This window comes from Phyllobates terribilis, unplaced genomic scaffold (assembly GCF_046119375.1).
Source record: "Phyllobates terribilis strain yellow unplaced genomic scaffold, ASM4611937v1 Scaffold_11__3_contigs__length_659146591, whole genome shotgun sequence".
NCBI classification, from domain to species: domain Eukaryota; kingdom Metazoa; phylum Chordata; class Amphibia; order Anura; family Dendrobatidae; genus Phyllobates; species Phyllobates terribilis.
The window spans coordinates 425672922-425695101 of NW_027362771.1; the positions used below are offsets into that span (position 1 = coordinate 425672922).

Genomic DNA, 22180 nt, shown 5'->3' on the forward strand with positions numbered 1-22180 from the left:
ATTATAAGCCTTAATGGTAGTGGAGAGCGTCTCACCTTGCTTCTCCAGTCTGAGACTCCATCTGATTTACCCAGGACTTGTAAATATCTACTGGGTCAGTTTTGATGTTGAGGGACTTATCATCCATGATCTCTTTCACTACTGGTGACAGAATCTGCCTCAAAGCATTCTGACCACGAGCGCCACGGTTAAAGCTCACCACCATCTTTATAACAGTCGGGTTCCCAGTGACTATTTCCTGAATCATGTCCACCTTGGATCTGTGATGAGAGAGTAAAATATTTTAGGTTTCAAAGTTGCAAAAAGACTATAACGTATTTTAAATGGATCCGTCATCATGGATATGAGCTTCATAGACAGGCATAAAAATGTACCGGCTGACATGAACAGAGCCTACTCTCAGCACATACATTATAAAGGGGAGAAATTTTGTATCATGCTTTTTCAGTTTGTCTTTACTGTGCAGCACAGAAAAAAGCTCGCTGTAGAAACTGTCAGCAAGCAGGATAGATGCCTAGATCTCCTTCTGTGACATTGTCATGTTATGTGAGAGCTGCAGTCTATTAGCAGGCACTGATGGGCTGCTTCACTCACACTTACCTCGGATGAAACTCGGACATCAAGTATGAGTGAAGCAGCCCATCAGCGACCATGGATTGGCTGGAGCTCTCACGTGGCATGACAATGTCAAGCGTGTACTAGGAGAACCATCGCCGACATCGCTGTGACTACGGCATTTAAAAATGGGTAGTCCAGATAGTGGACAACACCTTTAACATATAAATACATGATAGGGTTGTCCATGCTTAAAAACCGTGGCTCCTCTCTTCCACAAAAAGCACCGCACTTGACCATGGGATGTACCTGGAATTTGTAGCTCAGCTCTAATGAAAAGCAAAAAATTAGGTCACACAGCAATATACAGACCTGTGTGGCACTGCTTCTGAAAAAAAAAAACAGCTATGTTTTTGTAATTCTAGACAACCCATTTATCACATCAAATTGAGGTTCATACAAAATTCGCCCAAAAAGTAGAGTACATTCATAGATTGCAAATTCTTTCTGTAAGGTAACGTGTACCTCTGCATGTATGGTGTGAACATGGGACAGCAGGTACAGTAATCACATAAGCCCTTAGGTAATGTATCTCTATGTAGGCACTCACTTTATCTCCTCTTGGAGAGCGGTTTTGAAGAGACGCAGGAGCAGATATTCTTCTCTTTGATTGGATGCATAGTTATAAAGAGTAAAAATGACAGAGTCCATGAATTTAGTGGATTTATTCTGGGGCATTTGGAAAATGAGCTTTGCCAGATATGTCGGATTAGTCTGCAGGAAACAATGATAAGCAGTCAATTGAAGTATGTCATTCTCCGTATACAAGTCCATAGTGTACAAGTCAAACTACACAACCGTAAAATAAAGGATGGGGCTACGACATGTGTCACGTGACAGCAGTTCTAGGACAAGTCACCCAACCAAAAGCATATATGCACCTTTTTTTGTGACTTGCCACCGCACGACTAATTTAGAGCTTTGATTTTGCTGTAAAAAAAAAAACAAAAAAAAAAACAGCCAAGATGCACACAATCCGATGTCGTGTGTGCAACTTGCAAGAGCGTCACAAGCGACTGTGACGAGGACATTTGTGTCACAGGAGCTCACATAAGACCCCATAGGAAATCGTTAGATGGCACAATGCAACACTACGATTTCAGTGCCGCAGAACACATGCCGTCGTGTAGCCCCGGCCTTACTACTATTGTAAGTGAAACCATCTATTCTAGGCCCTAGGTAAGTAGGTAAAGATGTCTCAGCACAGTGTTCACTCATATTATTACAGGGGATTGTACAGATTTACCGCTATAAGTGCTGACATATTCTAATTTGTAATTCAGTGTTTTTCTTTATTCTCTGAATATTTTCTTATCAGTTAGTTAGGATTTGCACCCATGCATTGGATAAAAGTATTGTATAACATAAAGATGTACTGACTTTACACAGGGGACAGGACATGTAAATCCCACCAAATTCAGTAATACTCACCTAACAGCACCCATCTGGATCCAGAGATGGGAAGGAGTGAAAATACAATTCCTTTATGACTTTAAGGAGTGCATTTTCAGATGTTTTATAATGAAGCACACCTCAAAGTCACCCGACCACTGCAGCCAATCACAGGCCGCAGCATTCAGGGGATGGTGTAACAGTGACATCATTGCTTCCTGTCTCTAAGCAGACCACTGAGCCGCCTGTGCTGGCTCTAGGTGGGTGCCTGTAGGTGAGCATGTGACTGAGTTTATTTATACATATCCCACCCCCTGAGCAAAGTTTTATTTAGCCCATACTACCCCTTTAACATAAGCAATTAGATGCCGATGTGTAGATTAAATGCTGGAGCAATCTAAAGAACAATGCAAGAGTCTGTACCATAAGGATATGTGCACACATTGAGTATTTGGTGCAGAAATTTCTGCATCTCTTGGTAGGAAAAGGCAGACTCAAAAACATTGCGTTTTTGCTTGCGTTTTTTCAGTGCATTCAATGGGTGAAAAACCCAGGCAAAAACACACAGAGAATTGACATGCTGCAGATTTTCTGCACCAAATCTGCAAGTCAAAAATACTCAATGTGTGCATGAGACTTCAGGTTTCTCATTCATTTTGCTGGCATCAGGTTCTGTCACAAATCCACGCAGAAAAAAACATGACAAAAAAAGCACTAAATCTGCAACATGCGCACATACCCTAATAGAAAATTATCACTTATTAATAGGATAGTTTATCGCTTGCTGATCGATGTAGGTCTCACTGATGGGACCCCTCCAATTCCAAGAACAGAGCTGTGTCCCGCCGGAATGCAACAACCTATGGCCTCGGCTATCTCCGGCAGTCAATGTATGGAGGTGGTGCACATGCGGGACCATCACTCCATTAAGACAGGGAACTGCAGTGGGAACCTAAGTGATCAACAAGTTACAACCTATCCAATGAATTAGTGATAACCTGCTTTATTGGTGCAAACCATTTAAAAGACGAGGTACCGACCACGGGAGACAAACTAAGCACTTAAACACCAAGTGAATAGTAAATTTAAAGGACATAATACTCCAAGACAATCAGTATCTTATCCTCTAGAGCCATAGTACAAATGTTTCAACCTATTCATATACCTGCAGTAAGTAAAAGAGGTGCTGGTAGGCCTCCAGCTTTTCCCTTTTCTCCTTGCTCAGAGCCTTCAGTCCTCCCTTCTGCTTATTTAGCATCATCATGTCAGAGAGCTGCTCCTTATTTTTCTTTGTTAACTTCTTACTATGGGACACAACATCCTAGAATAGAGAAAAGCCACTAGTAAAGCTTCATATTGGGTTCTCATGTGTCTCAATATTAGTAAAAGTTTAGTTCTCCTTGACTAGTGATGAAGAAAACAAAGTATAAAAAGTAAGAGTGACTGTCACATCTGTCTTTAAAGTCTGCTGATGTGAACGACCGGATCATGGAGCTCACGACTGTTAATACATTTACCATAATGTTACTGAGCTTTGTTTCTAAGGCCACATTCACACGTTCAGTGTTTTACCTCAGTTTTTGTAAGCCAAAATCAGAAGTGGGGGAAAAATACAAAAAGTGGTGACGTGTTTCCATTATACTCTCCTCTGATTGTTCCAATTCTGATTTTGGCTTACAGATACTGATGTTGTGGGGTAACGTTTCGCCTTGCAGAGAGTGACGGGTCAAACATGCCAAGGTGAGGAGACTTTTAAGCCGCAATGCTCCTCTGGAAATATGTAAACTGTCTCTTCAGAAAGGAAAATGGCTAGAACTCTAGTGCCACCTGTATAAAGTAGCAATCCAAAAAGTCAATATCAACCCTTTAAAGAGCCTTATCACATGACTTAGGATAAAATCCAGAACCGGAATCTCAATTTGCCGACAGTATGCTTTATGTTTCGGGGTACTGACGAGGGACAGCACCCGAAACACAGTGTCTGCAAATTGAGATTCTGGTTCTGGCTTTTATCCAAAGTCATGTGACAACGCTCGTTAGAGAGTCGATATTGACTTTTAGGATTGCTACTTCCTATAGGTGGAGCTAGAGTTCTAGTCCTCTTCCTCTCTGAAGAGACAATTTTCAAATACTGATGTTAAATACTGAACGTGGCCTTATAGTCACTATATGGATCAAGTTCTATAGAACTTTAGCTGTATGTTTCTATATGTCAGGGCCATCATTTGTATTGAATGCTTCTTTATGTAATCCCATGAGACCCTTTTCAGAAATGCATTTTCTATCATGCATTGCACAAGCTGTAAGTAATGCTATCAAGAAGCCCGTGCAGAAGATCTGACTGCAGTAATATACCTGCAGTGTAATTTTGTTTTTCACAAGGAGTCCAATCTTGATATCCATAAGATTGAGATCATTCTCCAGCTGCTGGTTTGATCTGAGAAGAGTCACTACTTCTTCTCTCAGTTTCATGACTTCCAACTCTTCCTGGAAATCCTGGTCGCTCTGATCCAAAAGATGAACAAACTTGCGCACCACGGCCATTGGTGGATCTTCTGCATTGACTGGAAGAGGGAAAGACAAAAGTATTATATCATTTCTGGTGTAACATCTTAACAGCAATCCAAGAAGGCATGTTTAGGGGACTGTAACACTACAGCTGCCCATTCATACAGCAGCTCCATACACATGCATGCTCGGCCAAGTGTCCATCAAAGCAGACAATCGCTGAAGAGCAGTGGCACCTGCTTTAGTGGATTGCATCAGTCCATGGATTTTTAATGTATATGTGCCCAAAAATTTCCCATGGCTTTAATAGCTTATCTCCAGATACACTTCATTTTCAGAAGGATCTGTGATGTCATGAGAGAGCAAAAAAAAAAGTCTCCGAGTGCTAAAAAGGAATCAGTCATCCTCTCGAGAACGAACATTATAAGCTGAAATGACTGATCCTATTTTCTTAGGGCATTTATATATAAAAGCCCGAACCTTCCTAGAATACTTCTAGACCTTTAGTTACGTGTATGGACAACATGAATAAAAGGGTTTATGACCCGATAACTCAGAAAGGCAATATTGTGTTTTAGCTCAGGGAAGAGTCATTCACAGGTTAGAACTTACTCAAAGTCTTGTAGTCATCTCGGGCTTTGTTGGCACGGATGAAAGCTTGGATTTTTACTATATCATTAATCTGTGGACAAGAAATACAGAGCTATTAGATGCGATCTCAGTAAAAGCACGCACTATCGTCAGGACACGTAGGTCAATGTACTCACATGGTCATGAAAATACTTTAGTCTGTCTCTGTAGCGTTTCCTGGCTTGATACATTCGAGTGTATGACTGAATCTGCAATAATATAGAATGATGAATTAGTCATTACGACATCTAACAATCATTTATTCACCATTATTCCGACTAAACAAGTAGTAGTGCAGTACCTTCACTACTTCATCACTGTGATCGTTCAGATACCGCATGCGGTCCTTGAATGCTTTCCGCTGCTTCTGACCTCTGTAGTGGGACTATGAGGAAAAAGATAGGGGTTAACCATTATCATTATTATTTCAGATTCATTTACTGTATACCACATGCAACCACCGACCCCAAACTCTGGACAGGATAGAGGGACATGAGCACAATTTATAATGACACCAACAAATGTATTTTTTTTTATTTGTATGTCTGTGATGTATTGATGAAGCCTACCACAGTATAATGTATATATAGTATAATCAATGATTTCTTGGAGTAACAGGGATTCATTACACATAAAAAAAACTTTAAAGGGAACCTGTCATCTGATTGATGCTGCCCGATCCACAGGTATCATGAATGGGAGCCTGCCTGCTTTATTGCAGCCAGGTATGTTTATTCTGAAATGCTGTGGCGTTTCAGATAAAGACAGAGAAAAGACGGCCAGGACTATGTGTATAGGGTGACTAGTCCATTGTAGGTCCCGGCAGCTTCTCCCTATCTATCAGACCTCATCTGGAATTCTGTGTCCAGTTCTGAGTACCATATTTTAAAAAATGACATTGAAAAACTGGAGCAAACAGAACGAAAAAAAAAAATCCAGCATTAGCAGCATGTAGTTAGGTATGATGAAAACATGACTTTAATTGCGACATTGAAAAAAGAAACAATAAAAAGGCATATAGCACAAACAGTTGGAGTGGGTGGGAGGCGGAAAACCAGAGAACCGGGAGCACAGATTTACGCCTTTCGAGTGTGTACGTTCCTAGTCCTGACATGCAGCCTGTACATAGGAGTCATCAAATACAGTCAATCACTTACCCATAATGAAGGAAGGGAGACCACCCGCCCGAGCCTCAAGCAGGTGACAGGTTCCCTTTACATGTGCCCCTCCCAACACCATTAAAGTCAAAGGGAAAATCCCCAAGGCTGAATAAAGACTAAAAGGCTAAACCTTTACCTATGGGGACATACTATTACAAGACATTTCATGTTATTTCGGGCAGACATATATTAAATATAATAGAGAACCAACCTGAATGCAGGTCACTGCGGGAGCCTGTTCTTTTAAAAACTTCATTCTTGAGTTAAATTTCTTGCGCATCAGGTAGCCTCGACAGCGAGCCTGCAGTTTGGTGATGAGGCTTTCGTTAGCCAGCCATAACTGTTCCCGGTTGTAAGCAGCCGAAACACCAGAAATAGTGCTCTGTTAGAGTAAAACACACAAAATAATACTGATGACAACAAAGCATGAGGTAAAAGACAATGTGATAACCACAAATACAGGAATAGCGATAAGATGGCTTCCACTTAGATCCTCCCTTCTTTTATTCCTGGAGCAGAGTTAGGGGTGGATTAGTATAGAAAAGGACATAGACATCATCTCTCCACTGACATCAGAGGTAGGGCTACGATAACTTTGTGACAATTATGGTGGACTAACAGATCATCGTTTCACAGATGGCGCAGAAGGGGATTCAGATCAGTGTTTTTAAGTTATTTTGAAAATAGAGGCTAATTTACTGATCACTGGGCGTCCTCCCGATGGAACCCACAACTATCTCAAGAGCAAGACTCAGGAGCCGGGTTCTTCAGCTCCATCTTGAATTGAGCAGAGGTGCCATGATCGGCTTCCACTCACTGGCTATGGGATCACCAGAGAAAGCTGAGTACAGCACTCTGCTATTCCCAGGAGTCCCTATACAATGAATGGAGCAGAGGTCGAGCATGGCAACTCCGATTCATTTTAGACAAAGCTCTGATGTATCGGGTCCTTGGGTTCCAGAGCGGCGTTCTCGAGATTGCTGGTGGTCCCAGCGGTTGGACCCCTATCCTCTGGAGAGGAGATAACTTCATATTTTGGGAGTAACAATTCACAGGAAAGTTTTCCCTTAAAATAATATGAAATAAACCTTTGCTGCTTGTAACTATAATTGTGATGTACGGTCTTGAACACTAAAATGGTTACATGAGCCCAACAGAGGCCAAAAGAGTGGCCTCTATCTGCCCCATGTATCTCAGTAAACCACAAAAGGTATAGAATCGCATAGTAATCTTCACCATCCATTAAAATGGTATCCAATAGAAAACATAGGAAAAAAGTTATAGATTTAAAAGTTATCCAAGGGGTAACATTTCTTCTTGTGGAGAGTGACATGTTAAGCATGTCACCGTGAGGAGACTTTTAAAGCTGCAATGCTCCTCTGGGAAATATGCAAATTGTCTCTTCAGAGAGGAAGAGGACTAGAACTCTAGTGCCTCCTATAGGAAGTAGCAATCCTAAAAGTCAATAGTGATCCTTTAACGAGCCTTGTCACATGACTTAGGATATAAGCCAGAACCAGAAACTCAATTTGCAGACACTGTGTTTCGGGGTACTGCCCCTCGTTAGTGCAAAGTGTGAGTTCTGGTTTGGCTTCCTACTTCCTGTAGGTGGCACTAGAGTTCTGGTTCTCTTCCTCTCTGAAGAGACAATTTGCAGATTTAAAAGTTAAAATTCATACTTTTTTTTTTTTTTTTTTTTACTTTTTACAATGGGATTCCCTGGATAACAGATGCCACTAGTCCGATATATCTGTTGAACGTTCTGACGTATACAATAAAAGGAGGCCATAAACATGATGGTGACAGGCCTAAAAACTGCAGTGTGTTGTCAGGTTCACTTAAAAACTCCCTGCTCCATTCACAATACATTACAAGCAGATGGGGCTTTAAAAACGCCACCGACATAAGGCAAAAATGTTCTGTGGGGAAAATAATCCTGTGGCAGTGTGCAGCGAGATCCACTTCTATCGGACATGCGTGTATAAAGCATTGGCCATACAGCAGTATATCTAGGGGCAATTTCTGCTGCTCCATTTATGACAAAGTAAGAACTTTCATCACACACAGATCATCTCCAGCAAGCTTCTAGGAGCAGTGAATGCGCAGGTTTGCACGCCATCAGAATCAGGCTTAAGAAAGGCCTTTGTGAACATGACGGGAGCCTGCTAAACATCCTATGACTGCAAGATCCTATGACTGCAAGATCCTATGACCGCAAGATCCTATGACCGCAAGATCCTATGACCGCAAGATCCTATGACCGCAAGATCCTATGACCGCAAGATCCTATGACCGCAAGATCCTATGACCGCAAGATCCTATGACCGCAAGATCCTATGACCGCAAGATCCTATGACCGCAATCTCTCTGTGCTGCCTGCAGGTAGTGTCTTCCGGTACTAATGAGCACCCTTGATATTGCGAAGTGTTGTCATGCACATCGCTGCAGCCATTTACCTGAATGTCTTCTTTTGACAGCTGAGTGTTGTTCTGCACAAATCCTGGGGGCTCTTCCCAGCTCCCTTCATTAGTTTTCAGGTTAAAGTAATAATGATAACCGCCCTTCACCCAGTGCTGCATCCATTCACTTCCATTGTCCCCTGCAAGACAGAGAAACGTTTTACATGAGGGATGACTTTAATTACTCAGCTCAGATAAATCAATGTAATAATGCCTGCCATTTTCTCCTATAGATTAATGATCCCCAATAACACCAAGAATAGTAGAACAATATGTTATACATATAATATGTTAAAACCACGTGCAATGATTTCACAAGTTAGCAGTGGTGATACCTCAGACAGATTTCTGTGGTGCATTTTACCTTCCGATGCTTTGTGTTCCTTCAGGTCTGTCAGTTCCTTCTGATAAGTTTGCGCACATTCAGCAGTCACCCCATAAAGGCCAACATCAGGGGATCGAAGGGCGTGGAGGGTTTGGGCACTGTCACCCTTCTCTACTGCTTCATTAATAGCTAGGACACCCTGAGAGACTGGCGGTACAAAGAGAAAATCACTAGTTTCATTAAAAGCTTTCATCAACAATATAAAAATAAATGAAAAATATATACATATTAAAATGTATATATCGCGTTATCTATATACATACACACAGATATACACACCCATCAGGAATATGTAAACACATACAATACAAATAAATAAATAAATATATATATATATATGCACAAAGTGTTACTGTCAATCATTGGGGTGAAAGGTCACCTCCATGGGAATTGATGGCATTATATCAGCCTGGAAAGCAACTTTACACATGACACTTTCAGAATTTCCTATGGGAAACGTCAGAATAAATAAACCCACAATGCTATACTGTGGATATGATAAAACATGTAATATTGAGGCGCCAACTTTCAAGACTATTTTTTCTAAAGCCAAAGCCAAGCAGCCATAACTTCTAAATGACATTATTCATGAAGAATGACAGGTTGTTTTTGTCACTACAAAGAAATAGAGCCTATAGAAATGCACAGTTAGCTTCTGTTCACACTGGCAGCAGGGCTTCCATTTAGATCAGACAAATCCCTATGAATCCTAATGGATCACATTGACTTTAATGGGATCTATCGAGGTTCCCGTATTAAACATTGTGCTGTACACGGCACTATTGTTGTCAGCAAAATTACTGATCACTGGTGGTTCTTAAAGCACACAGTTCTGGTGGTTTTCACAGTAATGTAAAACGTGTCATGATATTATAAAAAAAAAAAAAAGCGAGCGCTGCACAGCTACATACATCTTTGGGCATCTTCTGTTTCTTTATTGGAGCGGAATATTCCATCCTGAATCTCATCCAGCCAAAGAACTGCAGATTCATCCCTTGTTTCCTGAGAAGAAAAACATTTTAGTAAACTTTTTATTTATATAAAATTTCCGTATTGTACATTTCTTCATTTATCAGTGGAGTCAGGACACGAATAAGGTGTTAAGCTGTCATCAACCAGCAGAGGGCACTGTTACCCACCATGTAAACCATGGGTAGATCAAACGCACAATCCACAAGTGATTCCTTATACTCTACAGAACAATACAGGACACCGGATGCTTCTTACCTTCCTAAGCCAGTAAGTATTTTACCAAATATTTTACAGGAGTCAACAATTGACACCACATGCACAGAACACACAGTCCCATCTTCTAAAGCTTTTGTTTTTGCAGATGATCACATAAGACATTACTGACAAAAGCCACACCACCACCCATTGTCTTCAGATATTACAGAATTCTTTTATGTTGTTGGTTTTATGGATACAAACAAAGCGTACTGTTCAACAGTTAGTGTAACTATTAGTGTAAACCAATGAAGAAAATATTATTTATGCACTATAATTCCATCACCACAACATAGATCATTGTAGCAGAAATGTTATATGCATATTAATAAACATGAGGGGCTATAGGGGGTGCAGACGAAGAAGTCAAACCCAGGACATATTGGCTGTAGGGGAATTAAGGGGGTATTCTGTGTTTCTTCATGAGCACACAGCTCCTCGGCTTCTTGATTGTGGGGGACGGTGCACTCCTGAAGAATAGCAGTTGTCATGCCTCTGCAGCAAGGAAGAACAGGGGGGCTGGAGCTGGTGGGATCCAGTGATCAGGCCAGCTACAAAGCAGCACTTGCAGGCTCTAGATCAGTGTTCCCCAACTCCAGTCTACAAGGCCCACCAACAGGTCATGTTTTCAGGATTTCCTTAGTATTGCACAGGTAATGTAATTATCACCTGAGCAATACTAAGGAAATCCTGAAAACATGACCTGCAGGTGGGCGTTGGGGAACCCTGAAATAAAGCATAAGGTCTGTCTGCAGTGCATGCTCCTTACATAGACCTAGGTAACCAGCCACTCTGATCCTGCAGGGTGGAAGGTAATCTAGATAAAATTAAAAATTCCTCCATTACTGAGAATAGAGAGGATTTTTAATAGGAGGTAAATTGCAAAGTTGTTTTTACAAGCACTTTGAAATTTTACCCCTTTAAGAACTTGAAACAACCCCTGGCACATAAACGCCAGTATGATGAATGGCAAATGGTAGAGCAGGAAGTCGTTGTAGATTTTGGATCCAAGAGCTTGCATTTCACCTATCGTAAGGCATGGTCTGGCATATAGCAGTATGGGGTAAGGCATGGTCTGGCATATAGCAGTATGGGGTAAGGCATGGTCTGGCATATAGCAGTATGGGGTAAGGCCTGGTCTGGCATATAGCAGTATGGGGTAAGGCATGGTCTGGCATATAGCAGTATGGGGTAAGGCATGGTCTGGCATATAGCAGTATGGGGTAAGGCATGGTCTGGCATATAGCAGTATGGGGTAAGGCATGGTCTGGCATATAGCAGTATGGGGTAAGGCATGGTCTGGCATATAGCAGTATGGGGTAAGGCATGATCTGGCATATAGCAGTATGAGGTAAGGCATGGTCTGGCATATAGCAGCATGGGGTAAGGCATGATCTGGCATATAGCAGTATGGGGTAAGGCATGATCTGGCATATAGCAGTATGAGGTAAGGCATGATCTGGCATATAGCAGTATGGGGTAAGGCATGGTCTGGCATATAGCAGTATGGGGTAAGGCATGGTCTGGCATATAGCAGTATGGGGTAAGGCATGGTCTGGCATATAGCAGTATGGGGTAAGGCCTGGTCTGGCATATAGCAGTATGGGGTAAGGCATGGTCTGGCATATAGCAGCATGGGGTAAGGCCTGGTCTGGCATATAGCAGTATGGGGTAAGGCCTGGTCTGGCATATAGCAGTATGGGGTAAGGCCTGGTCTGGCATATAGCAGTATGGGGTAAGGCCTGGTCTGGCATATAGCAGTATGGGGTAAGGCCTGGTCTGGCATATAGCAGTATGGGGTAAGGCCTGGTCTGGCATATAGCAGTATGGGGTAAGGCCTGGTCTGGCATATAGCAGTATGGGGTAAGGCCTGGTCTGACATATACCAGTATGGGGTAAGGCCTGGTCTGGCATATAGCAGTATGGGGTAAGGCATGGTCTGGCATATAGCAGTATGGGGTAAGGCATGGTCTGGCATATAGCAGTATGGGGTAAGGCCTGGTCTGGCATATAGCAGTATTGGGGTAAGGCCTGGTCTGGCATATAGCAGTATGGGGTAAGGCCTGGTCTGGCATACAGCAGTATGGGGTAAGGCCTGGTCTGGCATATAGCAGTATTGGGGTAAGGCCTGGTCTGGCATATAGCAGTATGGGGTAAGGCCTGGTCTGGCATATAGCAGTATGGGGTAAGGCCTGGTCTGGCATATAGCAGTATGGGGTAAGGCCTGGTCTGGCATATAGCAGTATGGGGTAAGGCATGGTCTGGCATATAGCAGTATGGGGTAAGGCATGGTCTGGCATATAGCAGTATGGGGTAAGACATGGTCTGGCATATAGCAGTATTGGGGTAAGGCCTGGTCTGGCATATAGCAGCATGGGGTAAGGCCTGGTCTGGCATATAGCAGTATGGGGTAAGGCATGGTCTGGCATACAGCAGTATGGGGTAAGGCCTGGTCTGGCATATAGCAGTATTGGGGTAAGGCCTGGTCTGGCATATAGCAGTATGGGGTAAGGCCTGGTCTGGCATATAGCAGTATGGGGTAAGGCATGGTCTGGCATATAGCAGTATGGGGTAAGGCATGGTCTGGCATATAGCAGTATGGGGTAAGACATGGTCTGGCATATAGCAGTATTGGGGTAAGGCCTGGTCTGGCATATAGCAGTATGGGGTAAGGCCTGGTCTGGCATATAGCAGCATGGGGTAAGACATGGTCTGGCATATAGCAGTATGGGGTAAGACATGGTCTGGCATATAGCAGTATGGGGTAAGGCCTGGTCTGGCATATAGCAGTATGGGGTAAGGCCTGGTCTGGCATATAGCAGTATGGGGTAAGGCATGGTCTGGCATATAGCAGTATGGGGTAAGACATGGTCTGGCATATAGCAGTATGGGGTAAGACATGGTCTGGCATATAGCAGTATGGGGTAAGACATGGTCTGGCATATAGCAGTATTGGGGTAAGGCCTGGTCTGGCATATAGCAGTATGGGGTAAGGCCTGGTCTGGCATATAGCAGTATGGGGTAAGGCATGGTCTGGCATATAGCAGTATGGGGTAAGACATGGTCTGGCATATAGCAGTATTGGGGTAAGGCATGGTCTGGCATATAGCAGCATGGGGTAAGGCCTGGTCTGGCATATAGCAGTATTGGGGTAAGGCCTGGTCTGGCATATAGCAGTATGGGGTAAGACATGGTCTGGCATATAGCAGTATTGGGGTAAGGCCTGGTCTGGCATATAGCAGTATGGGGTAAGGCCTGGTCTGGCATATAGCAGTATTGGGGTAAGGCCTGGTCTGGCATATAGCAGTATGGGGTAAGGCATGGTCTGGCATATAGCAGTATGGGGTAAGGCATGGTCTGGCATATAGCAGTATGGGGTAAGACATGGTCTGGCATATAGCAGTATTGGGGTAAGGCCTGGTCTGGCATATAGTAGTATGGGGTAAGGCCTGGTCTGGCATATAGCAGTATGGGGTAAGGCATGGTCTGGCATATAGCAGTATGGGGTAAGGCATGGTCTGGCATATAGCAGTATGGGGTAAGACATGGTCTGGCATATAGCAGTATGGGGTAAGACATGGTCTGGCATATAGGAGTATGAGGTAAGGCCTGGTCTGGCATATAGCAGTATTGGGGTAAGGCCTGGTCTGGCATATAGCAGTATTGGGGTAAGGCCTGGTCTGGCATATAGCAGTATGGGGTAAGGCCTGGTCTGGCATATAGCAGTATGGGGTAAGGCCTGGTCTGGCATATAGCAGTATGGGGTAAGGCATGGTCTGGCATATAGCAGTATGGGGTAAGGCCTGGTCTGGCATATAGCAGAATGGGGTAAGGCATGGTCTGGCATATAGCAGTATGGGGTAAGGCCTGGTCTGGCATACAGCAGTATGGGGTAAGGCATGGTCTGGCATACAGCAGTATGGGGTAAGGCATGGTCTGGCATACAGCAGTATGGGGTAAGGCATGGTCTGGCATATAGCAGTATGGGGTAAGGCATGGTCTGGCATATAGCAGTATGGGGTAAGGCATGGTCTGGCATATAGCAGTATGGGGTAAGGCCTGGTCTGGCATATAGCAGTATGGGGTAAGGCATGATCTGGCATATAGCAGTATGGGGTAAGACATGGTCTGGCATATAGCAGTATTGGGTAAGGCATGGTCGGGCATATAGCAGTATTGGGTAAGGCATGGTCGGGCATATAGCAGTATTGGGTAAGGCATGGTCTGGCTTATAGAAGCATTGGGTAAGGCATGGTCGGGGCATATAGAAGTATTGGGTAAGGCATGGTCTGGCTTATAGAAGTATTGGGTAAGGCATGGTCGGGAATATAGAAGTATTGGGTAAGGCATGGTCGGGAATATAGAAGTATTGGGTAAGGCATGGTCTGGCATATAGCAGTATGAGGTAAGGCATGGTCTGGCATACAGCAGTATGGGGTAAGGCATGGTCTGGCATACAGCAGTATGGGGTAAGGCATGGTCTGGCATACAGCAGTATGGGGTAAGGCATGGTCTGGCATACAGCAGTATGGGGTAAGGCATGGTCTGGCATACAGCAGTATGGGGTAAGGCATGGTCTGGCATACAGCAGTATGGGGTAAGGCATGGTCTGGCATACAGCAGTATGGGGTAAGGCATGGTCTGGCATATAGCAGTATGGGGTAAGGCATGGTTTGGCATATAGCAGTATGGGGTAAGGCATGGTCTGGCATATAGCAGTATGGGGTAAGGCATGGTCTGGCATATAGCAGTATGGGGTAAGGCATGGTCTGGCATATAGCAGTATTGGGTAAGGCATGGTTGGGCATATAGCAGTATGGGGTAAGGCATGGTCTGGCATATAGCAGCATGGGGTAAGGCATGGTCGGGCATATAGCAGTATTGGGTAAGGCATGGTTGGGCATATAGCAGTATGGGGTAAGACATGGTCTGGCATATAGCAGTATTGGGTAAGGCATGGTCGGGCATATAGCAGTATTGGGTAAGGCATGGTCGGGCATATAGCAGTATTGGGTAAGGCATGGTCTGGCTTATAGAAGCATTGGGTAAGGCATGGTCGGGGCATATAGAAGTATTGGGTAAGGCATGGTCTGGCTTATAGAAGTATTGGGTAAGGCATGGTCGGGAATATAGAAGTATTGGGTAAGGCATGGTCGGGAATATAGAAGTATTGGGTAAGGCATGGTCTGGCATATAGCAGTATGAGGTAAGGCATGGTCTGGCATACAGCAGTATGGGGTAAGGCATGGTCTGGCATACAGCAGTATGGGGTAAGGCATGGTCTGGCATACAGCAGTATGGGGTAAGGCATGGTCTGGCATACAGCAGTATGGGGTAAGGCATGGTCTGGCATACAGCAGTATGGGGTAAGGCATGGTCTGGCATACAGCAGTATGGGGTAAGGCATGGTCTGGCATACAGCAGTATGGGGTAAGGCATGGTCTGGCATATAGCAGTATGGGGTAAGGCATGGTTTGGCATATAGCAGTATGGGGTAAGGCATGGTCTGGCATATAGCAGTATGGGGTAAGGCATGATCTGGCATATAGCAGTATGGGGTAAGACATGGTCTGGCATATAGCAGTATTGGGTAAGGCATGGTTGGGCATATAGCAGTATTGGGTAAGGCATGGTTGGACATATAGCAGTATGGGGTAAGGCATGGTCTGGCATATAGCAGTATTGGGTAAGGCATGGTTGGGCATATAGCAGTATGGGGTAAGGCATGGTCTGGCATATAGCAGTATGGGGTAAGGCATGATCTGGCATATAGCAGTATGGGGTAAGACATGGTCTGGCATATAGCAGTATTGGGTAAGGCATGGTTGGGCATATAGCAGTATTGGGTAAGGCATGGTCGGGCATATAGCAGTATTGGGTAAGGCATGGTCTGGCTTATAGAAGTATTGGGTAAGGCATGGTCTGGCTTATAGAAGTATTGGGTAAGGCATGGTCTGGCTTATAGAAGTATTGGGTAAGGCATGGTCGGGAAGATAGAAGTATTGGGTAAGGCATGGTCTGGCATATAGCAGTATGGGGTAAGGCATGGTCTGGCATATAGCAGTATGGGGTAAGGCATGGTCTGGCATATAACAGTATGGGGTAAGGCATGGTCTGGCATATAGCAGTATGGGGTAAGACATGGTCTGGCATATAGCAGTATTGGGTAAGGCATGGTTGGGCATATAGCAGTATTGGGTAAGGCATGGTCTGACATATAGCAGTATTGGGTAAGGCATGGTCTGGCATATAGTAGTATTGGGTAAGACATAGTCTGGCACATAGAAGAGCTAAGGAAAGAGTTGATATTGGAGTTATGAGAAGTTCTTGTCTGGCACATGATTATTAGACCTACAAGGCTAGATGTAGAATAATTCCCATAAGGAATTGAGGAGCAGATGATGCTTTTTGAAATGTGGACCCGCAGAAACGCTATTCACAGCGTGAAACGGCTGTTGTCCACCCTCCCTCTCCCCGCTTTCCCGGCCTGCCACTTTTTTAACTACATTATTGAATAAAGGATTAAGTTTTATTCCAGGAATGGTGAGTGCTGCTATTCTTTTTTCATTTGGATATTATATTGGACTGTTCCCATATAGTTGAGCACCACGTCATTTTCCTGTTTTGCTGGTATAGTGTCTAATAACAGGTGGATCTGTTACACTGCATGCTAGGTGGTGAGGGCTTCTTTGATTATTGCTTTTTGAAATGTGGTTACAACAAAACAGGCAACCCTTTGTGGTACAATATTTAACATAAATGGTCATCATCCTGAATTTTAAGGAAATAAAAATGGAAATATTGTGACAGGAAACAAGCCTATTGTACAATGTAAGCAGCAGTGGCATGAAAATATCCCCCCCTATAGAAACACAGAGGTTCAGTTTCAATAAGGAGATGTGCCCGTGAGTAAATCATTGAGGACGGCTGCCAGTAATTACTTAGTCAAAGTCCTTTTTGTTCCAAGAGACCACACAGGTTTTCGGTGTAAAACACGACTAAACACTACTCCCACTTTGTGTATACTCTGACTGGCAATATACAGCCATAAATCTTGCCAAGGCTAGCAGGCAGAAGCCAGATGGCAGTTCTCACAAATCATAAACTGTACACAAGGGCTGTTGTATCGCACACTTCTGGGGTCACACAATGAAGGGGTCAGTGAAACACGTCAAGAGAAGTGTAAACCTATCAGTAAATGTCTACTGTCCTGGGAAAAACAAGGCAAGCGGGTGATTAGTGATACAGATTCCTAGACATCGGACTATAACAAGGATAAGGCTACATTCACACATCTGTGACTATTTAAGTCAGTGTAAAATGGAGCGTTTCTCTTGTGTCATCCGTATTTCCTTCATTTTGTATCTGTGTTTTATTTGGGGGGTTTTTTCATCCATTTTTAAAAACTGAAGCTGCACACCAAACTTTTTATTTATCCACTGATTCTTACAGAGGTTGTCCACCACTCGGACAACCCCTTCTCCATCCCTACATTTGGACAACCCCTTCTCCATCCCTACATTTCCCCCCAGTAAAACAATAACACCTATACTCACCTCTGGCGCTGTTCTAGTTGTGTCAGCACTGGCTTTCCCAGGGCTCGTGTGACATTATGTCACGTGAGCCCCGGGAGGGCCAGTGCAGACACCACTGGAATTGCGCCAGCATCGCCTGTAAGTGTAGATGTTGTTTTACTCAGGGGAAACATAGGGATTGAGAAGGGGTTGTCCGAGAAGTGGGCAACCCTTTTAACAATGGATCAGTGAAAAACTTATAAAACACAGAGACAATACTGGCGGCAAAAAGGATTCCTTTCATCTGTGTCTACCTAATCCTCATAGATTTTAATGACAGAATCTATTCCACAAAACTTGCCGAGTCTCACGGGTCTGACATATGTATCCGTTTTTAAAATGGAGGTGTATGGATCAATGAAACACTATGGGTTATGGGTCCATATTCTGTACATTAAAAAGAAGGATGGCATATGGACATAAATAACAAATCTGTTAATTTAGCCTTTGGATTATGATTTGTTTTAAAGGCTTGTCCTCTTTGTGCAAAATTATGTTTGTTATAGAGGTTTTCCAAAAACTAAGGAGATGACATTCAGTCACACGGCTGGGTTCCCCCAGAGATGATCAATAATCATCAACATAACCCAGCAGTAATCATTTTATTCTCCGTCACTGCTAACATGCATGGAGGTGCATGGAGGTACGGGGTCCTCCAGAGCAACCAGTGCTCTTCATAGCTCATCGGATAATGGATGGCATCCTCTATTAACTTACGTTTCCTAAAGGGGCACTTGAAAAATTGCTCAGACACAGTCTAGGAGAAAATGTCTCCTTTACACCCACCACTATTAAATACAGTCTTTATAACCCCTATTACCCATGACAAACTATTAACTCTGCCACTTTGATACAAATCATTACTACATATTCCACTCTGATACCAACTATTATTATTTCTGCTCATCACTTTTACGAATGATGCCTCTCTTCTACAAATCATCCTTACCAATGCTAACACTCGTTTGACTGACAGCCATCTCTACCGGCTCCCCCATACACATGAACGTTAGTTTCAGGAGACCCCCCCCTCCTGGCAGCTGCTCATCTCTTGCGGAAACAAAAGGATCAGGCTTATAGATTCAAACGGCTCGATCCTTCTGTCCCTCAACATCATCTGTCAGTGGAGAGTACAGTCATGGCCAAAAGTTTTGAGAATGACATCAAACTTATATTTTCACATGATCCTGACCGATAGCAGTCCATTCTTGCATAATCAATGCTTGCATTTTGCCAGAATTTGTTGGTTTTTGTTTGTCCACCCGTCTCTTGATGATTGACCACAAGTTCTCAATGGGATTAAGATCTGGGGAGTTTCCAGGCCATGGACCCAAAATCTCTATGTTTTGTTCCATGAGCCATTTAGTTATCACCTTTGCTTTATGGCAAGGTGCTCCATCATGCTGGAAAAGGCATTGTTGGGCGCCAAACTGCTCTTGGACAGTTGGGAGAAGTTGCTCTTGGAGGACATTCTGGTACCATTCTTTATTCATGGCTGTGTTTTTAGGCAAGACTGAGTGAGCCGATTCCCTTGGCTGAGAAGCAACCCCACACATGAATGGTTTCAGGATGCTTTACAGTTGGCATGAGACAAGACTGGTGGTAGCGCTCACCTCTTCTTCTCCGAATAAGCTGTTTTCCAGATGTCCCGAACAATCGAAAAGGGGATTCATCAGAGAAAATGACTTTGCCCCAGTCCTCAGCAGTCCACTCTCTGTAACTTTTGCAGAATATCAGTCGGTCCCTGATGTTTTTTCTGGAGAGAAGTGGCTTCTTTGCTGCCCTCCTTGAAACCAGCCCTTGCTCAAAGAGTCTCCGCCTCACAGTGCGTGCAGAAGCACTCACACCAGCCTGCTGCCATTCCTGAGCAAGCTCGGCACTGCTGGTAGTCCGATCCCGCAGCTGAAACAGTTTTAAGATACGGTCCTGGCGCTTGCTGGTCTTTCTTTGGCGCCCTGGAGCCTTTTTGACAACAATGGACACTCTCTCCTTGAAGTTCTTGATGTTGCGATAGATTGTTGACTGAGGTGCAATCTTTGTAGCTGCGATACTCTTCCCGGTTAGGCCATTTTTGTGCAGTGCAATGATGGCTGCACGTGTTTCTTTAGAGATAACCATGGTTAACTGAAGAGAAACAATGATACCAAGAACCAGCCTCCTTTTAAAGTGTCCAGTGATGTCATTCTTACTTAATCATGACTGATTGATCGCCAGCCCTGTCCTCATCAACACCCACACCTGTGTTAATGTATCAATCACTAAAACGATGTTAGCTGCTCCTTTTAAGGCAGGACTGCAATGATGTTGAAATGTGTTTTGGGGGTTAAAGTTCATTTTCTGGGCAAATATTGACTTTGCAAGTACAGTAATTGCTGTTAAGCTGATCACTCTTTGACATTCAGGAGTATATGCAAATTGCCATTACAAAAAATGAAGCAGTAAACTTTGGAAAAATTACTTACTATTTGTCTCATTCTCAATACTTTTGGCCATGACTGTAGGGAGGTCCTATACACATTAGATGGCCAGCTGATCTTTAAAGGGATTTTCTGCGGTCTATACAAATTTCAGAAGTCACTATGTGCCTGCAAATTGCCTAATAATGACAGTGTGCAATGCGCACACTATCACAAGTCCCCTGTATTCCCAGTGCAAGTGCCGACTACATTCTTATCAGCTTTGCTCAATGTTCTATTGAGAGAAGCAAATGAGAATCTAGTCACCACATGACCGCAAGTATGCACATTTCACATTTACGGTAACATGACAGCCCATTCGCACAGGGAATACAGGGAAATCTTGCCAGTGTGAGCATTTCACACTGTCACAATTTGTCAATCTACATTCTTTAAGGTGTATGGGGGCCTTATGCCCACCACTATTACCTACAGTGGTGGCCAAAAGTATTGGCACCCCTGCAATTCTGTCAGATAATACTCAGTTTCTTCCTGAAAATGATTGCAATCACAAATTCTTTGGTATTAGTATCTTCATTTAATTTGCTTGCAAGGAAAAAACACAAAACAGAATGAAGCAAAAATCAAATCATTGATCATTTCACACAAAACTCCAAAAATGAGCCAGACAAAAGTATTGGCACCCTCAGCCTAATACTTGGTTGCACAACCTTTAGCCAATATAACTGCGAACAACCGCTTCCGGTAACCATCAATGAGTTTCTTATAATGCTCTGCTGGAATTGTAGACCATTCTTCTTTAGCAAACTGCTCCAGGTCCCTGATATTTGAAGGGTGCCTTCTCCAAACTGCCATTTTGAGATCTCTCCACAGGTGTTCTATGGGATTCAGGTCTGGACTAATTGCTAGCCACCTTAGAAGTCTCCAGTGCTTTCTCTCAAACCATTTTATAGTGCTTTTGGAAGTGTGTTTTGGGTCATTGTCCTGCTGGAAGACCCATGACCTCTGAGGGAGACCCAGCTTTCTCACACTGGGCCATACATTATGCTGCAAAATTTGTTGGTAGGCTTCAGACTTCATAATGCCATGCACACGGTCAAGCAGTCCAGTGCCAGAGGCAGCAAAGCAACCCCAAAACATCAGGGAACCTCCGCCATGTTTGACTGTAGGGACCGTGTTCTTTTCTTTGAATGCCTCTTTTTTTCCTGTACACTCTATGTTGATGCTTTTTTCCAAAAAGCTCTACTTTTGCCTCATCTGACCAGAGAACATTCTTCCAAAACATTTTAGGCTTTCTCAGGTATGTTTTGGCAAACTCCAGCCTGGCTTTTTTATGTCTCGGGGTAAGAAGTGGGGTCTTCCTGGGTATCCTACCATACAGTCCCTTTTCATTCAGACGCCGACGGATAGTACGGGTTGACACTGCTGTACCCTCGGACTACAGGGCAGCTTGAACTTGTTTGGATGTTAGTCGAGGTTCTTTATCCACCATCCGCACAATCTTGCGTTGAAATCTCTCGTCAATTTTTCTTTTCCGTCCACATCTAGGGAGGTTAGCCACAGTGCCATGGGCTTTAAACTTCTTGATGACACTGCGCAAGGAAGACACAGGAACCATCAGGTCTTTGGAGATGGACTTGTAGCCTTGAGATTGCTCATGCTTCCTCACAATTTGGTTTCTCAAGTCCTCAGACAGTTCTTTGGTCTTCTTTCTTTTCTCCATGCTCAATGTGGTACACACAAGGACACAGGACAGAGGTTGAGTCAACTTTAATCCATGTTAACTGCCTGCAAGTGTGATTTAGTTATTGCC

General features: G+C 43.7%; 1 protein-coding gene across 2 annotated transcripts in view; it reads right to left on the bottom strand.

The window, feature by feature from the left end:
• IQGAP1 (IQ motif containing GTPase activating protein 1) overlaps positions 1 to 22180 on the bottom strand; it is a 160904-nt gene that overhangs the window by 18054 nt on the left and 120670 nt on the right. For both annotated transcript variants that reach the window (XM_073653145.1, XM_073653146.1), the window contains 11 exons: positions 10061 to 10151; positions 9129 to 9296; positions 8762 to 8904; positions 6517 to 6687; positions 5447 to 5530; positions 5283 to 5354; positions 5128 to 5197; positions 4363 to 4571; positions 3173 to 3328; positions 1166 to 1329; positions 36 to 260 (listed from right to left, as the gene is read on the bottom strand). In XM_073653145.1, coding sequence (XP_073509246.1) covers positions 36 to 260; positions 1166 to 1329; positions 3173 to 3328; positions 4363 to 4571; positions 5128 to 5197; positions 5283 to 5354; positions 5447 to 5530; positions 6517 to 6687; positions 8762 to 8904; positions 9129 to 9296; positions 10061 to 10151 — 1553 coding nt within the window. The remainder of the gene's footprint in view (positions 1 to 35; positions 261 to 1165; positions 1330 to 3172; positions 3329 to 4362; positions 4572 to 5127; positions 5198 to 5282; positions 5355 to 5446; positions 5531 to 6516; positions 6688 to 8761; positions 8905 to 9128; positions 9297 to 10060; positions 10152 to 22180) is intronic.